Below are 22,972 nucleotides of genomic sequence, written 5' to 3'. Positions count from 1 at the left end.
TTTCCGCTGAAGAGAAAATCGCACACCTTTCCGACTTTGGCTCTCTCTCCGGCCTTCATCAGCCATCGCATTCCTTTGTCGTCATCCTGGTGTGACGGGTCTTGAAAAACAGCGTCGGGGGAACTCTTCAAAGTCAAGTTCCCCGACCCGATCAGGTCTTCGCCACTACCTCTCCCTATGGTGAGAACACGACAGCTAAAAGTCTGTCTTAAAAAAACCCAAAATAAACTAGAACAGTTAATTACAGCACATTTTTTAATTATAGTAATTTAAAAAAAAATTGTCCCTTTGGGCAGAGGATGACATCAGTGTTTGATATTAATAATGACACACACAAATATGCATTTCACATTTCAATGAAAGATCAAAGTGCTACGGTGTGTATAGAAAAAAATTAAAAGCATTCAGGATTTCTTTCACATTAAAAATTGGTTGCAAGGTCTCGTTCTATTGGTTGTTTTAATATCTTGGGAACTCTGCATAAAATGTGATGATTAAAGGTCAAGCGTCATCCCTATAAACATTCGAAAATGGATATTGTAATGAAAAATACATATAACATTATTCACTTCAATGTCTATACGGAAAAATAAAGATGAGCGGAGAGCGCGTCATCCATGCGCAAAGTCGCGTAAGTGTCGTTCGATACCCAAGTGGTCGCCATATTGGCTGCATCTCCTGTCCGTGACATCACCCCGGACATTTGCCGATGAAAACACGCTGTGGAGCCCTACTACGGGAGACGAACACACCCCTTCTGACACGGAAGGAAGACGAGACTATCACACAACCGAGTGAAGTTATCGGGCCAATATTCCCCTTTGTTTCGAGCCATATTTAGATGATATGCGGATCAGGGCCAAACCCCCTCCCTGTACGATTCGCTTCCGTGGCGCAGATGAGCCGTCACGGCCCAGCGCCGCAACGAGCCAACCCGGCTGACAAGGCCACCGGCTGAGTGCGCCGTTGCCGTCCGCAAGCCTGACGCTGCAGCCTTTGCCGGCCAGCCGACCGACACGTCGACACATTTAGCACCTCTGTCATACGTATGCAGATCTTTTGTTACGTTATGGGACCCACAATGCTCTTGTCCTTTGCACCCGCGGAATCCATTTTTAACGACAAACCGCGTCTCTTATGAACTGATGAAGGGTAAATCCATCCTCCCGAGCGTTCGAGCAATATCCGGCAATGTAACGAGCCGGCATTTCGGCTAACGCGAAGGAACAACGAGCTACCTTCCCGGAGGTAAAACTGATAGAAACAAACGAGTCCACTGGAGGACGCTCCTGCACCGTACGTCGTTTCCTGCTTCTTCGCGAAAACAAATCCCTCGAAAGGATTTTCATGGCGGGAGTTACAAAAAGCCGTATACGTCAAAATCATGTTTTGTGGTGAAAAAAAAAACGGATGAGTCCATAGCGGGTGGCATTTTTTCATTAATAACACACTAAAAATCATCCATTTCATGACACTTGACCTTTAATCCTGTGGTTTAACTTTGGTGTGTTACAAAATCAGTAAAGATCCAAACAGTTTAAGCACCACTGATCAACTGTTGAATGTGTTCATAGGCGGGAGGACGGGAGAAATGTAACAATAAGGCTTACCAAAATGGCCGCACGTGAAATAAAATTGGTCACTCAATCAATACAGAAAGAAAAAGTGCAGGTCCCGGGAGGTATCTTGCTGAGGCTGATGAATAAACGTCATCAGCCCCAGTACCACTTGTCCAGGTTCTTGATGGCCTTGTACTCCCTCCGCCTGCGAAGGTAATCGCAAGCCAGACACGTGTGCTCAGCCCAAAAGTGCGTTTTCTTCACTTTAAAGTGCCGCCGCCACTTAAAATATTTTAGATACATCTCTTCGTTCTTATCCAGTAGCAGCAGGTAGTCGGCCAGATCCTTAGGGGACGCAAAGTCATCCACGTGGATGAAGGCGTCCCCCTGGATGACGTTTTCATAATTGTCCCGTGAAGGGCCCAGCACCACGGGTACGGTGCCCACTCCTAGCGGGTTGTAGAACTTCTCGGTGATGTAGTCCTTGTGGATGGAGTTCTCAAATGCCAGGTAGAACTTGCAGCTGGCGACGGTGGGGAAGTAGTCCTGGTTTTCGATGCGGTTTCCGAAGGCCCTGCCATACCCGTTCACTTTGATGTGCTTGTACAGCTCGTTGTAGTACTTGACCCGCACGTGCTCTTGGTTCCAGTTGCTCACAATCCAGCAGAGCAGCTTGTTCTTGCTGGGCGGGATGACGTTGTCCTCACCCTCGGTGGAAACCACAAAGCCATAAGGCACTGGGATGTCGGCGTCGCGGCGGTAGTTGAGCGTCAGGTTGAAGAGGTTCTTCGTGCCAGCCAGCTGGGGAGAGTGCGTCGGCGACTCTAGATTCATCCAGATCCACTTCTGGAAGGACGGACGCCGGAGCGGCGGAAGGTTGGACAAGTCGGAGCGGATGTCACGATGGTGAATGACGACACCGTCCGACTGGTTGAAGAAGGTCTGGTTGGCCGTGATGAAGCAGCCGTCAATGCTGAATTCCGAGGCGCATACGTTCAGGTCGTACCTCTCTCCAAAGGGCCAGAACCAGACGAGTACCGTGGTCACTTTGGGATCGCTCTTGGTGGGAGTGACGTACCCCACGGGACCTGACAGCCAGCAGGCGGATGGCTTAAAATACATCAAAAAGAAAGTCACGAAGCATCCTATGATGAAGGTGCCCAGAAGAACCACTCGTAGGATCCTGTGAACTGGTTCCGATGACATTACTCTGACCTGAAACGAGAGCAGCACAAAGTCACAGGAAAGTGCATTTCCAAATGTATGTCAATTGATTTCAGGAGGACGTCGGTTTTACGATGGTCTCGACATACAATGTTTCCAGGTGACGAACGGTGCACAATCCACTGCAGTACAAGGACTGAGCCCTGGATAGTGACCCCCCCCCCCAAAAAAAAAAAAAAAAAAAGTCATTCACCAGAATTTGGGGGTCCACAATTCCAGTCGCACAGATTTGATCAATCTATCCATTTTCTGTACCATTTAGTATCTAGTTTTGTGGGCTGGAGTTTATTCCATCTGATTCTGGATGTGAGGGAGGGAAAGACCCTGAGCTGGTTGCCAACCAATCGCGGGGCGCATACGGGATAAACACTCACATTTTTAATGAACCTACCATGCATGTTTTGGGGATGTGGGAGGAAATAAGAGCATCCACACAAAACCCACGCAGGCTCGCGGAGAACATACATACTGTCCACAGGCACAGCCGGAACTCGGGTCCAACCCCCTAACCCTAACCCTAACAGAACAAATAAACATTTTCACTCATGTCCACAACTAAGAGCATTTTAGAGTTTTTAATGAACCTACCATGCATGTTTTGGGGATGTGGGAGGAAATATCCAGACAAAAACCCGCACAGACAGACGCAGCCGGAACTCGGGTCCACAGGACTGCGAGGCGGATGTGCTGGTCTAAAGTTTTACCACTACTTATTAGGGGTGAGCTTTTCAATGGGACCAACAGGATTGGTTTTACCTCGACTTTTCTTAGCTATGGTCATCAAAGATACCATCTCACGTCTCTCTCTAACTCTGGTCAGTAGTTTTACTTCCACTTTCCGAGGGTACCGCTCGTCCTTCTATTGCACGAAGTCGACTAACCGTTGAGGTTAGACCCGGAAACTAGTTCCGTCTTTTGGCATTCTCAAGGAAAGTAAAAAAATCCTGATACTAACCTGGTGGATTTGACTGGCTGCCGGAATCCGGGCAAAGCAGAATTTCCTCCGCAGAGTCGTCGGCTACAGGCGTTGTGTAGAATAAGAGCGATATTCCAGTTCATAAATAACATTCAACGTTCCGACTGTCACTCGAGTGCAAAAACGTACAGTAGAAGAACTAAATTACCGAGCTAGCTACTCGCAACACAGCGCAACATCGACATTCCTGGGTGTGTCAAGAATACTTCCTTCAACAAACTGTGTGCCAGATTGACTAATTGGCACAGGTATGATGACATTATATAGAGATAAATTATTTTTTAAAAATACCTGGGCTTGATTCTATTTTCAATTGAATAATGTCCATAATTTTACCATGCAAATTGATTGAATTCTGGTTTAAATAACACCAAACATTGATGTCCTCTTGATTGGAGAGACTAAATAGCCTGTCCAGGGTCAGAACATCATTGGCGTCTCAAAAAAGACGGAATTTTTGCGTTTAAAAGCCCAAACCTGATCTCAACACCACGGCAGGCCAAGATCACAGACTTGTCAGCGTTTATTGCACCAGGAATACGTCGCACGAAAAAGAAACAGGCCACTTACTTGCTTTGTCACCTTGTAAAACAGCACAATTGTTCCCTCGGTCCACAGAACGACGCCGACGGCGACGGCATCAACGTTGAGGGTTTGCGATTTGCCGTCGACGGAATGTTGTCTACCCCGAGGCCAAAGTCACGGAAGGCCACGTCCAAAAACGTACACACAGGTGAGCGGACCTACTAATAAGCAGTTTCATCTAGGCGAATTACGACATCCCCCCACCCTGTCACCGTTCCATTTTTAGTGTTCTCGCACATTCTGTACAATCTATGTCCTCCAAAACCGGCCAGACATGTATTGCGGCCGTTTCCTCTCAACCATCACTATCTTGTATCTCAAAACTTCCCAGAATGATCTCATCCAATCCATGTGGCGATGATGGCTGTGAGTTGAGGAGAAGCGTCGCTGAAAATTTTCCTCCAGTCCGACCTTCTCCGTTGTTCTCTCACCGCTCACGTAGCAGCAGCTTGCATGTCTCGTCTTCTCCGACTCCGTTCGTGATGCTCCATGTCAATGCTACCTTTTTTTTTTTTCTTCTCCGTAGAACAGGTTTTCCACATAGGCCGACTTTACCGCTCTCTATTTACTTTTTCTTTTTTTTTTGTTTTGTTCTCCGGGGCGTGTCAGCGTTGGTGGAGAAGGAAAAATGTTGCGCGCCTATTCTGACAAAGGAGTTACAAATACAGATGGCCTAAATGTACTCACGTGAGAGTAAAAAAAAACTACAAATTTGTAAGAAAAAAAATACATTTAGTGGCACTTTGATATACAAGTCCCCCAACTCGTGGGGGGGGGGGGGTCTTGAAGATCTGGAACACCCTTGTAGGGCAGAGCAGTAAGAGGTCCGACCCATCCGTCTGTCCGTCCGTTTTCTTAGCCACTTAACCTCACAAGGGTCGCAGGGAGTGCCGGAGCCTATCCCAGCTGTCAACGGGCAGGAGGCGGGTTACACCCTGAACTGGTTGCCAGCCAATCACAGGGCACATAGAGACAAAAAGCCGCACTCACGATCACACCTAGGGGCAATTTAGGGAGTCCAATTAATGTTGGACGTTTTGCTAAATGCCATAGACATGCTAACAAAACTAGTCTTGTCCTGTTTCATCGTCGAATCGACATGCAAGCAAGGAAAAGAAATGTATTTCCATCCCTCCATCCATCCATAATGGTTACACATTTTGCTAAATGCCATAGACGTGCTAACAAAACTAGTCTTGTCCTTTCTGTTTCATCATTGAATCGACATGTAAGCAAAGAAAAGCAAATGTATTTCTATCATTTATCTATCCATCCATCCATCCATCCATTTTCTGAGATGCTTATCCTCACGAGAGTCACGGGAATGCTGGAGGTAATCCCAGCTGTCATCGCGCAGGAGGCGGGATACACCCTGAACTGGTTGCCGGCCAATCGCAGGGCAAATGGAGACAAACAACAGTTGCACTCATAACCACACCCTGGGGGCAATTTAGAGTCTCCAGCGAATGCATGTTTTTGGAACTTGGGAGGAAACCGGAGTGCCCGGAGAAAACCCACGCAGGCACGGGGAGAACATGCAAACTGTGACCTGTGAGGCCAACGCTTTACCAGCTGAGGCACCGTGCCGCAATTTTTTCCCACCAAAATCAGACATAGTGAGTGTGGAATCCTGACATACGAGGCAGAGGAGCAGTTTGGTGGCTAGTAGTGTCACGACCCATCGGAACGGAGGGTGGACCCAAATGCAGGAGTACACGGGAGACGCAGAGGTAATTCGGGAAAAAGGTTTATTAATCCAAGGTCGGGGATCGGGCAGGCGGTCAGGTATAGCAGCGATAATCAGGACGTCGGGCGTAGGGAGCAGATCAGCGGGCAAGCAGGGGTCGGTACACGTGAGATCGATCACGGAAGGAAGAAGTGTCAAAGGAGTCAGGCTTCCGGGGTCGGTCGGAGAACAGGCGGGGGTCGGTACACACAGGAATACGATCAGAGATATGGGAGTGCTGGAACGGGGCATGAACCCCAACGATCTGGCCGAGGACCAGTCGTCCTATAAGCACCGGGCGTAACCAGCCGAAACAAAGTACAGGTGTGTGCCGACTAATTGCCTGGCCACGCCCGGCCTGGGCAGGATGCCAGGAGGATTGTCGTGGAACAGCAGCCTCTGGGGGAGTTTAGACTTGCCCTTGGACTACAACTTCAAAGACATCTTTGAAGTGTACTTTCGACTGTGCGGGGTACACAGGTAGCTCAGACTATCTTGGGCTAGATTAAACGGGTACATAGGTGGACTATACATAGGTAGACCAGGGAAATCGGTCGACTTTATGTCATCAAATCACCATAACATGGCCAACGAAATAATGACGAAAATGACACAATAGTTAATGATGAGTACTGGAAAGAAATACATCTTACCTTGAGATTTTCAAAGTAAAAGGAGAATTTTTACGCGTCAGAATCTGATGGTTTACAAATCATCCTCGGACCTGACAAAATGAAACAATTCTCTACGGTCTTTTTAACTTTGTGATGTCATTTGCAGAGGTTGGAAAAAAAAAATGTAATAAACCCATTTTAACAATGTAATGAGTTGAAAGTACAGATATGTGTGTTGAAATCGAGGGTAGAAAACTACATTTTGGGGGAAAATAAAAGCCTTATTAAAATTGGCACAGATGAAAATAAAATTGGTCACTGAATCAATACAGAAAGAAAATGTGCAGGTCCCGGTGAGGATGAGGAATAAACAAATCAGAACAGCCTTCAGCATTCACACAAAGTGGCTCAGTCCCAGAACCACGTGTCCAGGTTATTGACCACCTGGTACTTCCTGTGCCTGCGCAGGTAGTCGCAGGCCACGCATGCGTGCTCTATCCAGAAATGCAGCCTCTTTACCTGAAAGTGCCGCCGCCACTCGAAAAATCTTCGATACCTCTCTTCGTTCTTGTCCAGTTGCAGGATGTAGTCAGCCAGATCCTTGGGTGACGCGAAGTCATCCACGTGGATGAAGGCGTCCCCCTGGACGAAGTTCTCGTAGTTGTGCCGCGACGGGCCCAGCACCACGGGTACGGTGCCCATTCCAAGCGAGTTGTAGAACTTCTCGGTGATGTAGTCCTTGTGGATGGAGTTCTCGAACGCCAGGTAGAACTTGCAGCTGGTGAGGATGGAGACATAATCCTGGCGTGTGATGGACTTGTTGAAGGCCTTGCCATACACGTCCACTTTGATGTGCTTCTGCAGCTCGTTGTAGTACTTGACACGCGCCATGTTCTGTTTCCAGTGGCTCACGATCCAGCATAGGAGCTTGTTCTTCCTGGGTGGGACAAAGTTGTCCACACCCTCGATGAAAATCAGAGAGCCATAAGGCACTGGGATATCGGCGTCGCGGCGGTAGTTGAGCGTCAGGTTGAAGAGGTTCTTCATGACAGCCAGCTGGGAAGAGTGCGTCGGTGACTCGAGATTCATCCAGATCCACTTCTGGAAGGATGGACGCTGGTGTGGCGGTGGCAGGTGAGACAAGTTGGAGCGGATGTCACGATGGTGGATGATGACGCCGTCCGACTTGTTGTAGAGGTTTCGGTCGGTCGTGATGAAGCAGCCGTCAATGCTGAACTTCGAAGCGCAGACATTCACTTTATCTATCTTCTCGCCGAAGGGCCAGAGCCAGATGAGCACCGTGGTCTCATTGTGGTCCTTCTTTGTCAGGACATCCTCGATGCGCTCTCTGGGAGTGATGGACTCCACAGAACCAAATGGACAGATCGTGAATGACACATTCCGGTCGCTCTTGGTAAAGATACCCTTGGCGTGCTCGCTGGGAGCAATGGACTCCACAGTACCTGACTGCCAGCCAGTAGACGAGTTCAAATACATCACAAAGAGAGTCACAAAGCATCCTAGGATGACGGCGCCCAGAAGAAGCAGTCGTTGGATCCTGTGGACTGGTTCCGATGACATTACTACGACCTGAAACAAGAGAAGCACAAGTCATGGGAAAGTCTATTTCCAAACATATGTCAATTCATTTCAGGAAGTCCTCGGTTTCAGATGGTCTCGACAAACGTGGTTTCCAGGTGACGAATGGCGCACAATACACTGCAGTACAGGACCGAGCCCTGGATAGTGACCACCCACCTCCCCCCAAAAAAGTATTTCACAGGAATTTCAGGATCCACAATTCCAGTTTAAACAAGTTTAGAACAGAAGGTCAGACTGATTCTATAAATCCATACATCCATTTCCTGTACCACTTAGGGTCTAGTATTGTGGGCTGGAGTTTCATCCAGCTCTCTCTGGATGAGAGAGAGGGAACCCCACTGAATGAGTTTACAGCCATTCGCAGGGACAAATAAACATTTTTACTCACTTGCACACCTACAAGCAGTTTACAGTTTTTAATGAACCTACCATGCATGTTTTGGGGATTAGAAGACAAAACAAAACCCACGCAGGTACATGGAGGGCGTACAAACTTCTCACAGGTACAGCTGGAATCTGGGTCCTCAGGAATGTGAGAAGGATGTTCTGGTCTATAGTTTTATCCCACTTCAAGATGGCGGCTACAATTGTGGCTGCCTTCGGTACGTGCTTCCTGGTATTGCTTACGTTTGTCTGATTTGTTTTTTTTTTTTCCAGTTGTCTCGGGACTCAATTTTACAATAAATTACTTGCTAATCATCAAAGAGTCTTCTCTGGACTTTATTTCGACAACTTTCACCAATTCGCTGAATCTTTTCCCGGAATTACTCGTCGGCGCTCTCTATGGAGCGTTTGCTGCGAAGACGGCGCAGAGGCTCGCGATCCGGGACACAAGTCTGCAGTCAAGGACGCAGACCGTTGCTTCCGTCGATTCATCTCGCGAATCTCCCTAGCTAACAAAAATGGATGAACCTCAACTTCTGATCAAGACCTGCAAAGACTTTGAACATTCTGCCGCCCTGTGCTACTCGTTTCTGCCTTGCACCGTTGTTGGGACACGGCATCGCATCCTGCTGGTCCAATCAGTATTCGTCATATATTTTGTAGACTATCACACGATTCGTCAACTTCAAACTGCTCCCTTTGCACAATTGCCATTGCACTGGTCTATAACGGGAACCGCGGTCGGGTAAAGGAATTCTGCACAAACTTAACACAATGTGGGATGTTGACACACTTATCTCTTACCTGTTAAATGAAGACAATTTTACATCCTGCGGGACTCTTAGGTTCCTAGTTCTTAGTTCCTATGAACAGAAATGTCTTGTTCTTTGTTCTTGTTGCGCTTTGTTTTGAATGTCTGACTGCCGGAGAAAATTTCCTGGTGTGTTTTTACACACTTGACCAATAAAACTGATTCAGATTCTGAAATGGATGAACTTTGACTTATGATCAAGATCTGCAGAGACTTTGGACATTCTGGTGCCTTGTACAGACCTACTGGTTTCTGGATTTATTGCTCCTTGGTATTGCTTAGGTTTCCATGTATTTCGGTTCTCTCGGGACTCAAGTACACAAGAAAATGACTTGCTAACCATCAGAGTCTTCTCCGGAATTTTTTTTTTTTTTTGACAACGGTCGCCAATTCGCTGAATCTTTTCCTGGAGTTACTCGTCGTCACTTCGAAGACAGCGCAGAGGCTCGCGATCCGGCGCACAAGTTCAACTCTGCGGTCAAGGACGCGGACTGTGTCGATTCAGTCGATTCACCTCGCGAATCTCCCTAGCTAACAAAATGGATGAACCTCAACTTCTGATCAAGACCTGGAAAGACTTTGGACATTCTGCCGCCCTGTGCTACTAGTTTCTGCCTTGCACCGTTGTTGGGACACGGCATCACATGCAGCTAGTCCAATCAGTATTAGTATTATTAATATATACCGGAGACTATCGCACTTCCTGTTTGCAGTAGTAATGGATAGGCTGACAGATGAGGTTAGACTGGAATCCCCTTGGACCATGATGTTCGCAGATGATATTGTCATATGCAGTGAAAGCAGGGAGCATGCAGAGGAACAATTAGAAAGATGGAGACATGCACTGGAAAGGAGAGGAATGAAGATTAACCGAAGTAAAACAGAATATCTGTGCGTGAATGACAAAAGTGGAGGGGGAAGAGTGAGGCTACAGGGAGAAGAGATGGCGAGGGTGGAGGACTTCAAATATTTAGGGTCACCAATCCAGAGCAATGGAGAGTGTGGTCAGGAAGTGAAGAAACGGGTCCAAGCAGGTTGGAACAGCTGGCGAAAGGTGTCTGGTGTGTTATGTGACAGAAGAGTGTCTGCTAGGATGAAGGGCAAAGTTTACAAAACAGTGGTGAGGGCGGCCATGATGTACGGATTAGAGACCGTGGCACTGAAGAAACAACAGGAAGCAGAACTGGAGGTGGCAGAAATGAAGATGTTGAGGTTCTCGCTCGGAGTGAGCGGGTTGGATAGGATTAGAAATGAGCTCATTAGAGGGACGGCCAAAGCTGGATGTTTTGGAGACAAGATTCGAGAGAACAGACTTCGATGGTTTGGACATGTTCAGAGGCGAGAGAGTGAGTATATTGGTAGAAGGATGCTGAGGATGGAGCTCCCAGGCAAAAGAGCGAGAGGAAGACCAAAGAGAAGGTTTATGGATGTGGTGAGGGAAGACATGAGGGCAGTTGGGGTTAGAGAGGAAGATGCAGGAGATAGGCTAAGATGGCAAAAGATGACACGCTGTGGCGACCCCTAACGGGACAAGCCGAAAGGAAAAGAAGAAAGACCGGAGACTATCGCACAATTGATCACTTTAAACTGTTCCCTTTGCACTGGTCTATAACGGTGAACCGCGAACAGCTAAGGCCACTCTGTATAAACCTAACGTTGCGTTGGCGCACTCTGACTGCTCTAAAGGCGAGAAGACTCTGCGTCTTTCCACAACTGTGACTATTATAAGGAATAATTTCCTAATAACTGAATATCTATTGTTCTTTGTTCTTCTTAGTTACTTAGTTCTTCTCAGTACTCAAATAAACGTCGCACTTGGGCGGCACCGACTGCCGGAGACAAATTCCTTGTTTGTTGTTACATATTTGGCCATAAATCTGATTCTGATTCAAACCTGGTTCTACCTTGACCTTTCTTAGGTATGCTCACCAAAGATACCGCTTACGCCTGTTTTTAAATTTGGTCAGTAGTTTTACCTCCACTTTTTGTGGGGAACTTTCCAAGGGGACCACTCGTCTTTCTATTGCACGAGTCGGCTAAAAATTAAGATTATATCCAGTGACTAATATGCACCTGTGGCTTCCCCCCCAAAAAAATACAAATGCTGGTACTAACCTGGTAGATTTGACTTGCAGCTGGGAATCCAAGCAAAGCACACTTTCCTCCTCAGAGTCTTTGGGTACAGTGCGGTGTGGAATACGAGCGATATTCCAGTTTCTGAAAAAAAAAAAAACATTCAACATTCCAACGCTCATTCAAGTCCAAAAACGAGTTAACCATTGTGCAATAGGATGTCTAAATTACCGAGTTAGAAGACTCGGCCATTCTCGACACAGCGCATTAGACATTCCTGGGTGTGTCAAGAGGGCTTCCTTCAACATACTGTGCATCAGATTGACAATCAAGCACAGGTGTGATCATATTCTTTAGAGGAAAAAATAGATTTTTAAAAAAAAATACGTGGACACTCAAAATGTCTGAATTTTGGTTTAAATGACACTAAACACTGATATCCTCTAGGTTGGAGGGACCAAGCAGTCCGTCCAGGATCGGAACTATCTGGGGGAGTTTAGGTTTGCCCTTGCACTACAGGTTCACAGCTTCAAAGACATCTTTTAAGTGGACTTTCGACTGTGCGGGGTGCAGTTTCTGTTTTTTCCCGACCACATTACAGTGCGTCATCTGTTTTGTGTCCCGCTGCTTAACTTTCGTATTCCATGCTGTACAACTTTGCCAACATCTCATTTACCATTTAGGGAGCTCAGTGTCATAACCGGAACTCTAGTGTGGACCCAAATGCACGACTCGGTAAGCAGGAAGGCAGTTAATCGTTCAAAGGTCGTAAACCGGGAGGTCAGTCAGAGAGGGCAGCAGTATCACGGACGTTAAGCCTACTGGGTTGGTTAGAGGACAGGCACAGGTCGATACACCGGGATTCAGGATCAGGAGCAAGGAAGTGCTGGTACGAGGTATGGATGGCAACGATCTGGCAAAGCCAGACCATCCACTGGGTCCGATAAGTACTGGGGTTCTTTATCATTGATGAGGCGCAGGTGTGCGTCTCCTAATCTATGCATGTGTTTGGGAACTGCACAGCCGGGACTGGGACCGGCAGGACCATGACAGTTTCCCCCCAGACGGCTGGCTCCAGACGGCCCAGGAGCCTCAGGATGGGATGCGTGGAAGAATCTGAAAAGTTTGGGGTTCACAATAAAACGGGACGGGATCCAGGAACGTTCTTCTGGGCCATATCCCTCCAGCCCACCAGCTATTGAAACCCCTCCCTCTACGACGGGATGTTAGAACTCGACGTACCGAGTACACCGGACCTCCATCGATCATTTGGGAGGGGCGGGCAGGGGGGGGCTTGGCTGGAGGGACTAATGGCGATGGATGAGTTGCCAGTACCATGACATTCAGTCTTGCTATCTTCCTCGACTGGGTTTGCATTCCGTAAGCATTTCTTTCATGTATTCAGGACCTAAATAATGTTGTGATTTATAGACCAGTAGCAAGACTTTACAATCTGTTCTAAAGCTGACTGGAAGCTCCAGCTGTTTAATAGTCTTTTTGGGGAGTCCAGTCAGAAGACCATTACAGTAGTCAAGTCTACTTGAGATAAAAGCATGGATAAGCTTTTCCTGGTCTGCTTGACACATACAAGACTTCACTCTCGATGTGTTTTTCAGATGGTAGAAGGCAGTTTTTGCGATTGATTTGATATGATTGTCGAAAGTCAGGTCGGAATCAATCAGAACACCAAGGTTTCGGACTTGGTCTTTGGTTTTTAAAGATAGAGAGTCCACCAGGTGTTTACTAACAGCAATTCTCTTGTTTTTATTGCTCAAAAAAAATGTCTTGGTTTTGTTTTAGAAAATTTTGGCTCATCCAGTTATTTTTCTGATTTAGATGGCGGCACAATACCTCAATTGAACCGTAGTCATCTGGAGACACTGCTAAATATAACTGTGTGTCATCTGCGTAGCTATGATAGTCAAGCTAGCTATGACAGTACAAAACTATTCACAGACCTAGCAAGCTTGCTAGTCAATTTGTTTAATTAGCTTATTATGTTGTTGTCCTAGCTGATCGATAGGCCTTGTTATGAAATATCTGATTATTTATTTAGATTCGGGATGTTAGTTAGTTAGTTAGTTAGTTAGTTAGTTAGTTGGTTAGTTAGTTAGTTAGTTAGCTAGCTAGTGAGTTTCAAACACACAAATGGGCATCACTAGCTCAACAGCTTTATCTAAGCCAAAAAGTAGTCAAAGTTTTGAAGAATTTGACCCAAGGGTAGCATATACAGGCTGAACAGGAGAGGTCCAAGAACTGACCCTTGAGGGACCCCATAGATCATTGCCATTTGCTGAGACTAAAACACCTCCAATACACAGATAGGTAGACAAAGTAAATGGGTAAATGGGTCGACTTTATATAATCAAATCACCATAACATTGCCAACGAAATAATGGCGAAAATGAAACATTAGCTAACGATAATGCTGGAAAAAAATACATCTTACCATGATGACATTTTTGGGAGTAAGAGGAGAATTTTTACGCGTCAGAATCTGATGGTTTGCAGGGCTGGCACAATACACACGACTTTTCAAAATCATACATGGATTGACAAAATGAAACAATTCTCTACGGTCTTTTTAACTTTGTGATGTCATTTGCAGAGGTTGAAAAAAAAGAATAAGCCCGTTTTAACAATGTAATGAGTTGAAAGTATAAATGTGTGCGTTTAAATGTAGGGTACAAAAGTACATTTTTGCAGGGGGCCCGATGAATCCAAAAATAAGCCTTTGAAAATTGGCACACATGGAATAAAATTGGTTGCTGAATCAAAACAGAATGAAAAAGTGGAGACGCCAGGAAAAATCTTGGTGAGGTTGAAGAATAAACGTCGGACAACCTTCACCAGTGACACAAAGTGGCTCAGCCCCAGAACCACTTGTCAAGGTTCTTGACCACCTGCGACTCCCTGTGCCTGCGAAGGTAGTCGCAGGCGACGCATGCGTGCTCTGTCAAGAAAGGCCTCCTCTTCACCTTAAAGTGCTTCCGCCACTCAAAATATCGGAGATATATCTCCTCGTTCTTGTCCAGTAGTAGCAGGTAGTCGGCCAGATCCTTAGGTGACGCAAAGTCATCCACGTGGATGAAGGCGTCCCCTTGGATGACGTTTTCGTAATCGGCCCGCGGCGGGCCCAGCACCACGGGTACAGTGCCCGCTCCTAATGGATTGAAGAACTTCTCGGTGATGTAGTCCTTGTGGATGGAGTTCTCGAATGCGAGGTAGAACTTGCAGTTCGTGAGGGTGGAAGCATATTTCTGCGTTGTGAGGAACTTGTTGAAGGCCCTGCCATACACGTCCACTTTGATATGCTTCTCCAGCTCGTTGTAGTACTTGACGCGTGTGTAGCTCGTGTTCCAGTTGCTCACAATCCAGCAGAGCAGCTTGTTCTTTTTGGGCGGGATGAAGTCGTCCACACCCTGACTGGAAACCAGAGAGCCATAAGGCACTGGGATATCGGCGTCAAGGCGGTAGTTGAGCGTTAGGTTGAAGAGGTCGTTAATGCCACCCAGCTTGGAAGACCGCGAAGGTGACTCCAGGTTCATCCAGATCCACTTCTGGAAGGACGGACGTTGGAGTGGCGGAAGGTTGGATAAGTCGGAGCGGATGTCGTGATGGTGGATGACGACGCCGTCCGACTTTTGGTAGAAGTTTCGGTTGGCTGTAATGAAGCAGCCATCAACGCCGAACTCCTGGGCACATGCATTCAGTTTGCTCCTCTTCTCGCCAAAGGGCCAGAGCCAGATGAGCACCGTGGTCACATTCCGGTCGCTCTTGGTAAAGATACCCTTGGGGTGCTCGCTGGGAGCAATGGACTCCACAGTACCTGACTGCCAGCCAGTGGACGAGTTCAAATACATCACAAAGAGAGTCACAAAGCATCCTAGGATGACGGCGCCCAGAAGAAGCAGTCGTTGGATCCTGTGGACTGGTTTCGATGACATTACTTTGACCTAGAACAAGAGCAGCACAAGTCACGGGTAAGTGTATTTCCAAATGCATGTCAATTGGTTTCAAGAAGTCCTCGGTTTATGATGGTCTCAACCAACAAGGTTTCCAGGTGACGAATGGTGCACAATGCATTGCACGACAGGACCTATGACCTTTTGAACAGAAGGTCATACTGATTCCATCAATCCATTCATCCATTTTCTGCACCATTTTGTCAGGGACGAGACTCGGGGGTGGACCCAAATGCACGACTCAGGTGAGAGGTAAGCAGTGCGGAATAAGCCTTTATTCGTTCCAATGTCGGTTACCAGGGAGTCAGTCCAAACAAGCAGCAAGATCAGTAACGGCAGGCTTACGGGGTAGGTCGGGAGACAGGCGTTGGTCGGTACACGGGAGGTAGACGTCAGGAGTACGGTAGTGCGGGAACGAAGCATGAGAGGCAACGATCTAGCAGAGTCTCTGTCGTCCCCGGGTCCTATATGTACTGGGTCTAATCGGAGGTCATGAGGCGCAGGTGTGACCCTTCCGATTAGACGGCCACGCCCAGCCCTGGCTGGAATCTAGGATCATGACACATTTAGCGTCTAGTGTTGTGGGGTGGAGTTTATTCTCTCTGATTCTGTACGATAGGGAAACACCCAGAACGAGTTTCCAGCCATTTGCACACAGGCCCGTGGAGAACATATAAACTCTCCACAGAGAGAGCCGGAACTCGGGTCCACAACCCTAACCCTAACAGGACAAATAAACATTTTCACTCATGTCCACAACTAAGAGCAATTTAGAGTTTTTAATGAACCTACCATGCATGTTTTGGGGATGTGGGAGGAAATATCCAGACAAAAACCCGCGCAGACAAACGCAGCCGGAACTCGGGTCCACAGGACTGCGAGGCGGATGTGCTGGTCTAAAGTTTTACCACTACTTATTAGGGGTGAGCTTTTCAATGGGACCAACAGGATTGGTTTTACCTCGACTTTTCTTAGCTATGGTCATCAAAGATACCATCTCACGTCTCTCTCTAACTCTGGTCAGTAGTTTTACTTCCACTTTCCGAGGGTACCGCTCGTCCTTCTATTGCACGAAGTCGACCAACCGTTGAGGTTAGACCCGGAAACTAGTTCCGTCTTTTGGCATTCTCAAGGAAAGTAAAAAAATCCTGATACTAACCTGGTGGATTTGACTGGCTGCCGGAATCCGGGCAAAGCAGAATTTCCTCCGCAGAGTCGTCGGCTACAGGCGTTGTGTAGAATAAGAGCGATATTCCAGTTCATAAATAACATTCAACGTTCCGACTGTCACTCGAGTGCAAAAACGAGTTAATCGCTGTACAATAGAACTAAATTACCGAGCTGGAAGACTTAGCTACACGCAACACAGCGCAACATCGACATTCCTGGGTGTGTCAAGAATACTTCCTTCAACAAACTGTGTCCCAGATTGATTACTTGGCACAGGTCGGGCTTCATGTTGATTCTATTTTAAATTGAATAATGTCCATAATTTTACCATGCAAATTGATTGAATTCTGGTTTAAATAACACCAAACATTGACGTCCTCTTGATTGGAGAGACTAAATAGCCTGTCCGGGGTCAGAACTTCATTGGCATCTCAATGAAAGACGGAATTTTAGCGTTTAAAAGCCCAAACCTGATCTTAACACCACGGCAAGGCTAAGATCACAGACTTTGAAGACGAATGACGTGCACGCCGACATTATACTTGCTTGTCAGGGTTTATTGGACCAGGGTTACATATCTTAAAAAGATACAGGCGGATAATTGCTATGGTGCCTGAAAAGATTCGCAATTCTTTCATTGATCCACAGAACGACGACAACGGCGTCGGCGCTTACTTTGTCATTTGCAGTCAACAGAACGTTTTCTACCCCAAGCTCACAGTCACAGAAGGCCGAATACCCAAAAGTACACGGGTGAGCGGATCTACTTTTGAAAAAAAGTAATAAACCCATTTTAACAATGAAATGACTTGAAACTACAGATATGTGTGTTTAAATCTAGGGTAGAACAGTCAATTTTTGCAGGGGGCCCGATGGAAAAAAAAAAAAGCCTTATTAAAAGTGGCACACATGAAATAAAATTGGTCACTCGATCAATACAGAAAGAAAATGTGCGGGTCCCGGTGAGGGTGAGGAATAAACATCAGACAGCGTTCAGCACTGGCACAAAATGGCTCAGGCCCAGAACCACTTGTCCAGGTTCTGGATCACCTGGTACTTCCTGTGCCTACGCAGGTAGTCGCAGGCCACGCATGCGTGCTCTGCCCAGAACACCGGCCTCTTCACCTTAAAGTGCCGCCGCCACTCGAAAAATCTTCGATACCTCTCTTCGTTCTTGTCCAGTTGCAGGATGTAGTCAGCCAGCTCCTTGGGTGACGCGAAGTCATCCACGTGGATGAAGGCGTCCCCCTGGATGACGTTTTCATAATCCTCCCGCGACGCGCCCAGCACCACGGGTACTGTGCTCGCTCCCAACGGGTTGTAGAACTTCTCGGTGATGTAGTCCTTGTGGAGGGAATTCTCAAATGCCAAATAGAACTTGCAGCTAGCGAGGGTGGAGACGTACTCCTGGGGTGTTATGCACTTGTTGAAGGCCCTGCCGTACACGTCAACTTTGATGTGCTTCTGCAGCTCATTGTAATACTTGACGCGTGCGAAGTTCTCATCCCAGTGACTCACGATCCAGCAGAGCAGCTTGTCCTTGCTGGGCGGGGCAAAGTTGTCCTCACCCTCGGTATAAACCAGAGAGCCATAAGGCACTGGGATATCGGCGTCAAGACGGTAGTTGAGCGTAAGGTTGAAGAGGTTCTTCATGTTACCCAGCTTGGAAGAATGTGAAGGCGACTCCCAGTTCATCCAGATCCACTTTTGGAAGGGTGGACGCTGGTGCGGTGGAAGGTTGGACAAGTCAGAGTGGATGTCACGATGGTGGATGATGACGCCGTCCGACTTGTTGTAGAGGTTTCGGTCCGTTGTGATGAAGCAGCCGTCAATGCTAAACTTCGAAGCGCAAATATTCACTTTATCCCTCTTCTTGCCGAAGGGCCAGAGCCAGATGAGCACCGTGGTGTCATTGTGGTCATTCGTGGTCAAGACCTCCTCGATGCGCTCTCTGGGAGCGATGGACTCCACAGAAGCAAATAGACAGCTTTTGGATGGCTTAAAATACATAAAAAAGGGAGTCATGAAACATCCTAGGATGACGAGGCCCAGAAGAAGCAGTCGTACGATCTTGTGAACTGGTTCCGATGACATTACTACGACCTGAAACAAGAGAAGCACAAGTCACGGGACAGTGTATTTCCAAATGTATGTCGATTAATTTCAAGAAGTCCTCGGTTTAAGATGGTCTCGACAAACGAGGTTTCCAGGTGACGAACGGTGCACAATCCACTGCAGTACAAGGACCGAGCCCTGGATAGTGACCGCCCCCCTTCCCCCCCAAAAAAAGTAATTCACAGGAATTTGGGGGTCCACAATTCCACTTTAAATAGCTTTTGAACAGAAGGTCATACTGATTCAATCAATCCATACATCCATTTCCTGTACCACTTGGGGTCTAGTATTGTGGGCTGGAGTTTAATCCATCTGACTCTGGATGAGAGAGAGGGAACCCCCCTGAATGAGTCTCCAGCCGTTCGCAGGGACAAATAAACATTTTCACGCCACACCTACAAGCAATTTAGAGTTTTTAATGAACCAAACATGCATGTTTTGGGGATTCGGGACAAAACAAAATCATCCAGACAAAACCCACGCAGGAACAGGGAGGGCATACAAACTTCTCACAGGTACAGCTGGAATCTGGGTCCTCAGGAATGTGGGAAGGATGTGCTGGTCTAAAGTTTTCACCCACTTCAAGATGGCGGTGACAATTGTGGCTGCCTTCGCTAGTGCTCCTTGGTATCGCTTGTATTTCGGTTGTCTTGGGACTCAAGTCCACAAGAAATGACTTGCTAACCACCAGAGTCTTCTCCGGACCATTTTTTTTTTGACAACTTTCGCCAATTCGCTGAATCTTTTCCCGGAGTTACTCGCCGTCGCACTCTACGGAGCGTCACATCGAAGACAGCGCAGAGCCTCGCGATCCGGTACACAAGCTCAACCCTGCAGTCAAGGACGCAGACCGTGGCTTCCGTCGATTCATCTCGCGAATCACACTAGCCAACAAAATGGATGAACTTCAACTTGTAATCAAGACCTGCAAAGACTTTGGACATTCTGCCGCCCCTGCGCAGACCTACTAGTTTTTCTGCCTTGCACCGTTGTCGGGACACACCGTCACATCCTGCTGGTCCAATGAGTATTAATATTAGTCATATATAAAGTGGACCAGCGCAGAATTTGTTTCTTTAAACAGATCCGTTTGCACAGTTGTCATTGGACTGGTCTCTAACCGTGAACCGCGAACAGAATAGGGGACTCTGATTATAGTTTCCTAACAACCGAATGTCTATTGTTCTTCGATCTTGTTAGTTTCTTCTCCTTGTCAGTACTCAACATGAATGTCGCACCAGGGCGGCACCGACTGCCGGAGACAAATTCCTTGTGTGTTGTTACATATTTGTCCATTAAAGCTGATTCCGATTCTAATCCCGGTTTTACCGCGACCTTTCTTAGGTATGCTCATCAAAGATTCCACTTATGTCTGTCTTCAAATCTGGTCAGTAGTTTTAGCTCTACTTTTAGGGGTGAGCTTTCCGAGGGAACCACTCGTCCCTTCTATTGCACAAGTCGTCTCACCATCGAGGTTAGACCCTACAACTAATTCCCTCCTCTGGTTTCTCAAGGAAAACGTAAAAGTTTTACCACTGCTTTTTAGGGGTGAGCATTTGGGACCAACAAGATTGGTTTTACCTGTACTTTTCTCAGCCATGCTCGCCAAAGACATCATCTTACGTCTCTCGGCGAACCATTGGGATTACATCCTACAACTAATTCCCTCGTCTGGTTTCTTAAGGAAAATAAAAGTCCTGAGACTCACCTGGTGGATTGGACTTGCAGCTGGAATCCAAGCAAAGCAGACTTTCCTCCGCAGAGTCGTTGGCGACAAGTGTTGTGGAGGACAAAAGCGATATTCCAGCCTATAAATGACATTCAACATCCCAACTGTCACTCAAGTGGAAAAATAAGTTAACCACTGTCCCAGAGGATGAGGAGATTACAGAGCTCGAAGACTTAGCTACTCGCAACACAGCGCCTCACATACATTCATGGGTGTGTCAAGAGGGCATTCTTTAACATACTATGTGCCACTATGACGCACAGGTAAGGTGATATTCTATAGAGCTAAATTATTAAAAAAAAAAATACCTGTCACATCCGCAATGCTAAAATGATTTGAATCCAGATTCCAGGTCTAGAGTCCATAAATTCAACTGGATCTGGACTCAATATTGATCGACTCATTCGGGATTCCGACTGAAGTTTCACCAAATATAACCTTTAGACTTGTGTCTGTGATAAGAAAATGATTTGAATCCAGATTCAAGATCTGCATTTCATGAATGGACCTTAAGTCATGTTCCGAGGTAATTATTTTTCTTCAATGAAAACAAATTCGTACACCAAATGTAATCGAAAGCTGTTCACATTGTTTTGATTTTTAATATGGCTCCAAAATGATCTTGATCCAGAGTCTTGATATCAATTCCAAGTTCGGATCTTGAATGATCAGCGAAATGTAAGCCATCTGTCCTTGACTCATACCAAATCAGCAAAGTACCAAGTTGTAATCGAAATATTTATAGCTTGGTGACAAACATGATCTCAATTCAGAGCCAAATATACGTAATGTAATCTGCCTTTTGTCCAATATTATCTTGAATAGGCTCCAGCACTCCCACGACCCTTGTGAGGACAAGCGGCTTGGAAAATGCATGGATGGATGGATAGACCCAGATCTGGACTAGAAGTTAACAGCAGGGCCTCCGCAGGGTGTCCGGGCTCTCCCTTAGAGATCGGGTGAGGAGTTCGGTCATCCGGGAGGGGCTCAGTGTCGAGCCGCTGCTCCTCCGCATTGAGAGGAGCCAGATGAGGTGGCTGGGGAATCTGATTCGGATGCCTCATGGACGCCTCCCTGGTCCACGTCCCCACCGAAAAGAGACCCCGAGAACGACCCAGGACATGCTGGAGAGATTATGTCTTGGGAACGCCTCGGGATCCCTCCGGAAGAGCTGGAAGAAGCGGCTGGGGAAAGGGAAGTCTGGGTATCCCTGCTGAAAGCTACTTCCCCCGCGACCCGACCCAGAAAAGCGGTAGATAATGAATGGATGCATAGCATTCATGATTTCACAGACAAAAAATGCCTGGATTTGGGTTTAAATGACACCAAACATTGATGTCTTCTAGATCGGAGAGACCAAACAGCCTGCCCAGGAGCAGAACTTCAGGGCAATTTTAGCTCGTAAAAGCTTCATCTTAATCTTAACACCACGGCAAGCTAAGATCAAAGACTTTGAAGACTAATGACGTGCACGCCAACATCATACTTGCGCGTCAGGGTATATTGTTACAGTAATACGTAGAATAGAAAAAAACAACAACTTACTTGGTTGGTCAGGCAAGGTACTTCACAAGACGGCACAATTCTTTCCTTGAGCCATACCGCGACGACATTGGCGTTGACATTTCATGATTTGCAGTCGACATAAAAGTTTTCTAACCCAAGTTCACTGTCAAGGAAGGCCAAATACACAAAACGTACACAAGTGAGCGGAGCTTTATAAGCCAGTTCATGCGCATGGACTATAACATCTCCTATCACAAAACCAACTTCAGGATTTGACATTATCAAATCGCCATAACATTGCCAACTAAGAAAGAAAATGACATCCAGTGAAGAAAATAAGTATTTGAACACCCTGCTCTTTTGCAAGTTCTCCCACTTCAAAATCATGGAGGGGTCTGAAATTTTCATCGTAGGTGCATGTCCACTGTGAGAGAGATCATCGAAAAAGAAAAATCCAGAAATCACAATGTATGATTTAGGGACCTCCACACAGACCTTCTCTAGATCAGACAGGTTTCTGGGCCGTCGTTGAGAAACATGGAGTTTCAGCTCCCTCCAAAGATTTTCTGTTGGGTTTAGGTCTGGAGACTGGCTAGGCCACGCCAGAACCTTGATATGCTTCTTACGTAGCTACTCCCTGGTTTTACTGGCTGTGTGCTTCGGGTCATTGTCACGTTGAAAGACCCATCCAGGACCCATCTTCAGTGCTCTGACTGAGGGCAAGAGGCTGTTCCCCAAAATCTCACAATACTTGGCCGCGGTCACCCTCTCTTTAATACAGTGCAGTCGTCCTGTCCCATGTGCTTAAAAACACCCCCAAAGCATGATGCTACCACCCCCATGCCTCACAGTAGGGATGGTGTTCTTGCGATGGAACTCATCATTCGTCTCCCTCCTAACACGATTAGTGGAATTATGACCAAAATGTTCGAT

The 22,972-nt window shown here is 46.8% G+C and overlaps 4 protein-coding genes across 4 annotated transcripts; all 4 read right to left on the bottom strand.

Moving 5' to 3' along the window:
- Positions 1–252: 252 nt before the first annotated feature.
- LOC133513683 (4-galactosyl-N-acetylglucosaminide 3-alpha-L-fucosyltransferase 9-like) lies at positions 253–22,113 on the bottom strand. The gene is made up of 3 exons (XM_061844667.1): positions 22,079–22,113; positions 20,513–20,612; positions 253–2,774 (listed from the first exon to the last, which is right to left on the bottom strand). Exon 3 carries the CDS (start codon positions 2,763–2,765, stop codon positions 1,713–1,715), a length of 1,053 nt encoding a protein of 350 aa, XP_061700651.1. The 5' UTR covers positions 2,766–2,774; positions 20,513–20,612; positions 22,079–22,113; the 3' UTR covers positions 253–1,712.
- LOC133513302 (4-galactosyl-N-acetylglucosaminide 3-alpha-L-fucosyltransferase 9-like) lies at positions 6,940–11,709 on the bottom strand. Its single transcript, XM_061843939.1, has 3 exons — positions 11,597–11,709; positions 8,109–8,274; positions 6,940–8,030 (listed from the first exon to the last, which is right to left on the bottom strand). Exons 2-3 carry the CDS (start codon positions 8,263–8,265, stop codon positions 7,093–7,095), a joined length of 1,095 nt encoding a protein of 364 aa, XP_061699923.1. The 5' UTR covers positions 8,266–8,274; positions 11,597–11,709; the 3' UTR covers positions 6,940–7,092.
- Positions 14,002–15,943, bottom strand: LOC133513262 (4-galactosyl-N-acetylglucosaminide 3-alpha-L-fucosyltransferase 9-like). Its single transcript, XM_061843864.1, has 2 exons — positions 15,865–15,943; positions 14,002–15,510 (listed from the first exon to the last, which is right to left on the bottom strand). The coding sequence occupies exons 1-2, from the start codon at positions 15,940–15,942 to the stop codon at positions 14,422–14,424; spliced, it is 1,167 nt and encodes a 388-aa protein (XP_061699848.1). The 5' UTR covers position 15,943; the 3' UTR covers positions 14,002–14,421.
- Positions 17,267–22,117, bottom strand: LOC133513682 (4-galactosyl-N-acetylglucosaminide 3-alpha-L-fucosyltransferase 9-like). Its single transcript, XM_061844666.1, has 3 exons — positions 22,079–22,117; positions 20,513–20,612; positions 17,267–18,792 (listed from the first exon to the last, which is right to left on the bottom strand). The coding sequence occupies exon 3, from the start codon at positions 18,781–18,783 to the stop codon at positions 17,704–17,706; it is 1,080 nt and encodes a 359-aa protein (XP_061700650.1). The 5' UTR covers positions 18,784–18,792; positions 20,513–20,612; positions 22,079–22,117; the 3' UTR covers positions 17,267–17,703.
- Between the last annotated feature and the right edge of the window lie 855 nt (positions 22,118–22,972).

Source organism: Syngnathoides biaculeatus, chromosome 15 (genome assembly GCF_019802595.1).
Source record: "Syngnathoides biaculeatus isolate LvHL_M chromosome 15, ASM1980259v1, whole genome shotgun sequence".
Classification (NCBI taxonomy): Eukaryota; Metazoa; Chordata; class Actinopteri; order Syngnathiformes; family Syngnathidae; genus Syngnathoides; species Syngnathoides biaculeatus.
Note: the sequence above shows the minus strand (reverse complement) of the source record. Positions and strands in the feature narration are given on the sequence as shown.